At 39.9% G+C, this 7,974-nt stretch overlaps 1 protein-coding gene across 1 annotated transcript in view; it reads right to left on the bottom strand.

Moving 5' to 3' along the window:
- Positions 1–1,639: 1,639 nt before the first annotated feature.
- GREB1 (growth regulating estrogen receptor binding 1) overlaps positions 1,640–7,974 on the bottom strand; it is a gene marked incomplete at both ends in the record, with an annotated part of 57,966 nt that continues 51,631 nt past the window's right edge. Inside the window, 4 exons of the mRNA XM_084261639.1 lie at positions 1,640–1,803; positions 3,440–3,578; positions 5,155–5,355; positions 5,879–6,014. Of these exons, the coding sequence (XP_084117765.1) occupies positions 1,640–1,803; positions 3,440–3,578; positions 5,155–5,355; positions 5,879–6,014 (640 nt within the window). The remainder of the gene's footprint in view (positions 1,804–3,439; positions 3,579–5,154; positions 5,356–5,878; positions 6,015–7,974) is intronic.

Here is a 7,974-nt window from a genome sequence, read left to right as displayed (position 1 = left end):
CCTTTCAGCCAACCCTTTTTTCCCCACAAAGGCATACCTGATGGTCCTGTACATCACCAAGACAAATGTCCATGCAGCATGAACTTTATTTATAAAAGATGGATTAGACATGAATGTCACGCTTTAAAAAAAAAAAAAGTTTAAATTAGCTAATCAACTGGTGAAAACCGAACAGGTAATACTATTTACACAGGACAATGGCCATCTTCCTTCTCAAAACTTAAGCAAAGTGAATTCTTACTCTGAAACAAAGACAATGAAATAGAGACACATGCTGATTTCTATCAGTTATTTTGTAAATAGCAATCTAAGTCTCTCAATCTTACAGAACTTACCTTTTTTTTTTCCTCTGTAAATGAACCTAAATCAGCTCTCTGGCACAATCATACTGATGTCTGTATTTCGAGGCCAGTAGTGTAATGGGTCCAGTCACCTAATGGTATTTCATCAGTAAAAAATCAATGATTCTCCCATTGGTGAAACCAGCAAGGAAGGACTTCTCAAACATTAGATGCCTTCTGACAATGTGTACACTCATCCTTCCTGCACCTGGACTGAGTGACATTAACACTGATTCTATAAAGACAAACATAAACTTTGCAACTTGTATTTCCAAAAACATAGACAAAGGTTGTGATCACTGACTTCACATTTAGAGCATACAAAATATTGTGATGCCTGGTGCCATTCTAGAACAGATTGCTACCTGAATTCCTCAGACATGTAACCTCCATTTTCTGACTCTTTTAAAGCACCTTGGCAAGAAAATATCCCCAGAAAGTGTATTGGGAGTGTTTCAGAACCATTTTGTCTGCTGTCCTAAGTACACTGGGCCCAGCATGAATTCTGCAGCCAGTGCAACAATTCAGCCAGAAGCTAGGGAACAGCACTGTTCTACAAGTACTAAGTCACTTGCAGGACAATGTATCCATTTGGTCTCTTCGGTTACTTAAGGTAAATTCAGTTTCAGGCTTAAGTTTCAGCTCTCATTTTAAAATCTACTTTCTTAACTCTCTTCCTTATGCTAATAAAACCAGAAATATAATTATGCTTCTGTCCCAAGAGTCCTGTATGGTAAAGCTATCCAGGTTGTCACCTTTTCCAAAAATTAAGGCTCCAACTGAGTTCCCACTAGTTAAGAAATATACTTTACAAATCTTCATATAAAAACCCTACCTGGATAGATCAGTAGCAGTATACTACAAAACCCATTTGCCTTGTGCCAACTGTTAGATAAATAAGGTTTGTAAAACAAAACCTGCCCCTAAGTTTACATTTCCTACTTTCTGGAATGTGCAAGAAGTTTTCTGAGACTCTTGGTTATGAACTTGCATCTGGTCATTTTTGTCACAGAAGCAGCACGCTCGTTGACTCATTCTGGTCCAAAATTGTTTCCACCATGTGGAGTACTGATCTTTGGCTTCTCTCCCAGGAGCTAGGACTGACTTCCAGAAGACAATTAAATTAGAAAATTCACATCAGTATTTTGAAATATGAGCATATTTCTGTTTAGATGTCATTCTGATAAACAATGGCAAACAGCCCTGTTTCTGTTCAGAAAGCAGAGCCTCTCAAAGTGATTTCATGAGATGGTGGCAATTAGCATCTTGTTTCATTTAGGAAATGTGTCTCCTCTCAATTAAATATGTCGTCCAGTCAGGAAGAAAAGCGGCCTGTCCTCTTTTGCATTGGCCGTCTGGAATTCATCCCGCAGGCGGAACTGCCATTCGTCTTCCAGCTCCAGCCGGACCACAGTCTGGCGAAGAGAATTGCGATCCTGACATATCACACACAGGGTGGCACCTAAACAAGCAGTTGAAAAGAAACGCGTGTGAGTATCCCCTTTGTTCTCAGGTCACCCACCTCCCATCACCCCTTAGCACACAGAACTTCCACCGTTTTCATCACAGGAGTTATGAACAGGCTTGGGAGAAAATTCGGACGCTCATGTCATAGAACTGAGGAGAGCTGTGCTCAGCTCCCTATTTATCAGGGTCTTCTGTAACTTGAGGTTGCACGAGAAGAGAGGCTGAGGGACATGGGACTCTTCAGCCTAGTGAAGACTGAGGGGGGATCTTATCAATGCTTATAGATGCTTGAGGGTTAGGGCTCAGGGGGATGGGATCAGTCTTTTCTCAGTGGTGCCCAGGGACAGGACAAGAGGCGATTGGGCACAAATCTGACTATAGAAATTTCCACCTAAACATGAGGAGGAACTTCTTCACTGTGAGGGTGTCAGAGCCCTGGAACAGGCTGCCCAGAGTGGATGTGGAGTGTCCTTCTCTGAAGACATTCAAAACCCACCTGGACACTGTCCTGTGCAGCCTGCTCTAGGTGATCCTGCTCTGTCAGGGGGTTGGACTAGATGATTGCCACCATTCTGTGATTCTGTGAGGTATCTAGTGTTCATCTAGTAATCAGGACTAACAATACATTCCCTGCTCTTTGGGGTAAGGAAGGGTCAAACTGTCAAGTCTAAGGAGTTGGTAATGTGTCCTGGCAGAAAGCAAGATAAATCTCTACATCCATTAGTGTTTTAGCCCTACTGATCATTACCTTGTGGAGTGAAACTCTCGGTCAGAAAAACACTTACACCACAGGCTGATCGCCACGATGGCTGACTACACACTGCTCTTTGCTGACCAGAAACCACCTAAAGATGTCCTTAAACCAATCACAAACTTTATTGCTTTTTGGATTGGTAAGATCATGTGCTGGGGAAGAAGAATCTGGTCTGTATGGCTACGAACACAGGTGTATCCAGAATATCATGTTTTTGTGAACAATATCAACTGTCTTGGCTGGCATGCTGATACTACTTTAACCTGCTTGCAAGAATTCCTGACTGTTGAGAAAAGGGCTCAACAAAGAGGAAATAATTACCTCACCAGTGTTCAAAACAAGAGATGGTGAGGTAGGAGGAGATGCCCAAGACAAAAAAAAGTTGAGAATACAATAAAAAGACACAAGACCGACAGTCATGTGCAGAGTTTAATGATCATGTGACTGGTTAGGTCAAGCAGACTGCCCAGGGAAATGGAGAAATCCTGAATCGAATACACTTTGTGCTACATGCTATAATAATTGCCTGGCTTATCCAAAACAAAACCCATTTTCTAGAAAAAATCAGAAAACCTACAAAAACACAACAGGTAAATGCTTGGTACATAAATGAGTAAAGAGTTATCCATTAATAGTAGGCATGACACAGAGCCAACATTCTTCCCCACTTAGAAATCTGTAGAACTTAGAGCACTTCTACCAGTATACCTCAGTACAGAGCCAGCATGATCAAGCATTAAAGATGAGTGGGCTGTGTAAAGACCAATAGGAATAGATGCATGTATATGCATGTATGTTTTCATATAAAATACATTTTTCTCCAGGTTTCCAGAGACCAGGTCATATAATTCTCTGTAATAAAATTATTGCAGCTCACCTTTAAGGAAATGAAACTTCTTCAAAAAGCTAGCTACAACAAAGGAGTCACAGAGGTATAGCAGGAGACCACTAAATGTCAAACCAGAGGAGCTGATATTCAGAGAGTGAGGCCGAGAACTCACGTAGCAAACTGCAATCTGATTGGGAAAGGGGAAAAGAAAATAAAACAAAAATCCAAAACATTTGTCAGTCTTCCGTATAAAACGAAGGCCTGGTATCCAGCTTTCAGTATTGGCTCAAAATCAGACTTGCTTTCCAACTACAAATGCTGTGATCTTTTTAAACATCTCTCTACTTATTAAAAATTCTATGTAACAACATTATTAATAACTATGCATTAGCAGTTACTATTCATTACTATTTATAACATGAGGTTTAGGTATGATAGGTTTTGAAAGCTGCAGTAACAATAGCTCCCCACAACCATAATGACAGTTTATCTACACATGAGTAAATACAGTGTGCAGTTGGACATGAAAAGAACCCTTCAGAAATGCCTAATTTCATTTACACTGTGATAGGATTACTTAGGTCCGTAGAGTTGCACATCTACATAAATGTGTGAGGTTTCTTCTTGTCTAGTTTATTTTTATGGCTAGTCCCCAAATCCACCAGGAACTGGTAATATTTATAGCACTCTTTCAGGATTTATAAATATAAATTAAGGAATCTTCCACACAAGGCTTTGTTTCCAAAATGCCACTGTATTACTCAGATGGGGCAGACCCTCATCTAGCATAAATCAGCATGATTCTGTGTAGGAAGGTTGACCCACAGTAACTGAGACTCTGGTCCAGGATGCCTATATTTATCCACATTCGTTCAATCCTATTGTATCACGTTCCAGCTCAGGTTACAATTCTAGAACCAAATTGAACTAGTTTCGTGTGCTGAACAGGTTAGGGCTGAAAGGATGCAATGGATACAGACAGTAACAGTACAATGCCCTTTCACAGAGTTTGTTTTTCCAAGCATGGTGGGAATGTAGGCCTGTAGGAGCTCAGCCAGAAAGGAAATTCAAAGTTACAAATGTTCTGGGAGCAACTTTTATGGGAAGGTCATTACACAGCTGTTTTAGTAAAGAAGTTTAGTAAATCCAGCGACTGAATTTCATTTAGTATTCAAGTCAGGTAAAAAGGTAAAACCAGTTTCATTCTCCTGAACAACATCGCCTTAGTATCGTAATTCCACCTGACTTAGGTTTCAGTTTAAGTATGAACTTGGCTTTAGCTCCAAACCCATTGGAGAGTGCCAACAGCTCCTGAGAACTAATGTCAACATCTCCTGTTTCAACTGTTTTCTTGGTATTTGCTTCCCTGCCTCAGTGAGCTACAACTTTTGTATTTCAAAGTGCTTTCTAAGGGCTAACTAGTATTTGTACAACTCTCTTGTGGAAGAAATTTGCTGTAAGAAGGATCAAATTATAGCAGACTGAGAAAACACTTCTTAAAATGTGCTATGTGTTAATTCAGAGTCTAATACAATTCACAGACTATATTAGTATTTAGGACAACTCTGGTATTGTTCTCTGTGTACATTATTTGTAGCCTCTAATATCTCCATTGGACTAATAATTTGATTTTAACATTATAGGGATCTAATACCCAATTCTCCAACGGTTGTGCACCTATTATTTAGAAATGCATCAATTAACTCATCCAAAACATAGTCTATACATTTCTAGAGCTGCTTGAAGATTATTTTATTCAGTACCTGTGGTCCTAAGTTAAGGTAACAGTCCACAGATAGCACTGGATGGCTATAATTCTTCAGAGAGAGAGGGAAGAAGCGATGGCTGTGATACTGGAGGTATTTTTCAAGGAGCAACTGAGCAGGTGCTGCCAAGAAGGTATGCTTGCTGTCAGGAGCACAAATGTACTGAGCAGGGGAGATTGAAACTGGAGTGTCAGATACCTATGAGGAAAAAATATTTCTGGTACAAGTCAATCCTGATCAATCATGTTGTGCTTATCTGAAATTTGGTTTGTATAAAATATATCTCTATCCTACAAATCTAAGATTTATACAGGAAGCAAAGTCATTCAGCCAAAAATGTCTGCTGCCAAAGAACTATGAGTTTCACACAACTGTATTTGAATTTATAGAGCCTTCGGGGTTTCTTTGAACCCAAAGTTCTCTGACACTTAAAGACATACAAAGACAAACAATTCCATAGCTATAGATAAAAACCTGATAGTGAATGGCTGGATTGTTAAGATACTTTAGGTGTTTTTATTTTTTTTTAAAGGAAAGGTGTGTTTAGACCAAGAATATTCTGGATTTCAGAAAGAAATTAAACAAAGCAAACCTAAGCATTTCAGACGTACCCCATTACTGGCAACTTGTGATGCACCAAAATACCTCAGCTCTCCTGGTTACAGGGTACAAAAAGGAAACAGAACTTTAGCAACAGTGAAACAGAGGTCTCAGTTCCCACCTTAGACTTGATGTGGAAGGATCTTTGTCCTCCTACTGCAATTTGCTTTTTCATGACACTGAAGTGATTGAACCGACAGATGAGAAGGCCAGCACTGTGCACACGCAAGTTGAAGTCAACATCATCACATGTAAATCTGGGAAGAATAAAATCATAGGAGTTCAGAGGAATATTTCTTATCACACACTAACAAACACAAGCGCTCAGGGTCTTTGATCTGCCCCATAGAAAGGACAGGTGTCAAACACACTGGCACTCCACCAGACCCTATCAATCAGGGAAAGAGGCTTCAGCTTTGCAATAATAAACTGTGCTAGAATGAGTTCAAGAAGATCAGAATGACAGAGAGAATGACACCGGAAAGCGGAAGGAGAAAGCTAATAAATTGCCAGTGGGAAGACCTAGGAGTTAAATTATTTCTTTGCCCTTTACTACAGTAACAGTCATAGGAAATAGCTACATACATTACTACCCCAAATAAGGTCAAGGAAATTAATTCCTTTGACTTCCAAGGAAATGAATGAGACCCTACATTTGATTTGTCAAATGCACAGCTCTCAGACTGTTCATTTTCCTCTTAGAATATGAATATCCTCAATGTTTCTTTACAGAAATGTCATTCTGTATTAGAGACAAAAACTATTTGAAGACAAGGAGTCTTTTCTTAATACAACAGAACTGATGCCACATAGGAATAAATTAAGCAAGAATAAGGCCAAACATCCCTCAGCTAAACTTGACCCATTTGAAAAATAAAATGCAACAGAATAAAAAGTAAACTTCTAAAGCTGACTGAATGTAAGTGCTGTGGCTTTTGGAAAATTCAGACACAGTTCTCCATTGTGAACACATATATCACACAGCAAACAGGATGACGTGCAGAACTGTTGGATTAACAACCAAGGGCTTAGATAAAAGAGAGCTGAGCAACTACTGCAACAGTCAACATCAGTGAGAAACACAGCATTCAATTACAGGTTTTTTAAATCTTGTCTTTGATCTTAGTAATATTTACGTGGATGTTTGGTATTGCCAACTGTCAACATCTTTGTGATTTAAAATCTCTTTCTTTGACAGCCCCGGCTTGGTCATACAATACTCAACACTCAAAAGCCCCCACACAGAGGATTGTGGTGAGCCAGGCGTGGTTTAAAGGCATGGTCAGGAAATGGGTGGCATGGCCTGGCATTCCTCACATTTGAGTGTTACACTGCCTGTACTCCTATCATTCGACTGTATTGTTGTTCCCTTCATTAGCTCTTCGTGCTTCATAAGGTAATGCTGTTACACAGCTGGGGAGCAGAGTTCTGCACAAGGAGATCCTGGGAGCAAGTTTAAAACACTCTTTTAAAGTGCCAAGCTGGTGGTAATAGAAAAATTTAGGCCTTCTCTTTATCCACACAACAATGAAAACTGTTGTAAGTAAATTTGGACATCTTCCTGAGACAGGAGAGTTCTTCTGAGAAGTACAGTGACTGATGTTCAGTTGTCTAAGTCCAGGTGTGTGAAACCATGTTAGATTATCTAGGGTATCTTACCTAGCTTACAGAAAAGCACATGCAGGTTTCATGTTGTACGTGTCAGCCCCATATGGGTATCTTGCATATTCTGAGGTGCCTGAAGACTGGCTCCAGACAAACTAATCCCACCTCTAGTCATACTGACTTCATTGTCTTATAATAAACACTTGTCCCTCAGAAGTGAGGCTAAACCCACTTTATTTCATACATAGATCAATTAAATTCTGTGAGATGATATACTACAAAGGTGTGTTCCCCCCTACCCCAAACTGACCTTTATTTCCCAAAACCCTGCTCAAGCAATGACCACCAGTGGCTTTGGCAAAAGATGTGTCTGTTTGTGATGGCTACACCCATCTCAAAGTGGATTCAGAAGCAGATAACAACACAATAGCCAAGGGTGAATTTGAGCAATGCACCCACCTCACTACAGGGCTGGTTTATGTCCAACTCTAACCTAATTTGGAAATACTGATATTTTTGGTCCATATGTCAGTATGACTATGAGTAAATCATCTGACTTGCATAAACAATAAGTAGCCCAAGAGCCCTTTGAGTCCTCTTGCATGGCAGTGG

This window comes from Gallinula chloropus (genome assembly GCF_964237585.1).
Source record: "Gallinula chloropus genome assembly, chromosome: 3".
NCBI lineage: Eukaryota > Metazoa > Chordata > Aves > Gruiformes > Rallidae > Gallinula > Gallinula chloropus.
The sequence above is the reverse complement of the archived record's forward strand: the minus strand, read 5'-3'. Positions and strand labels throughout refer to the sequence as shown.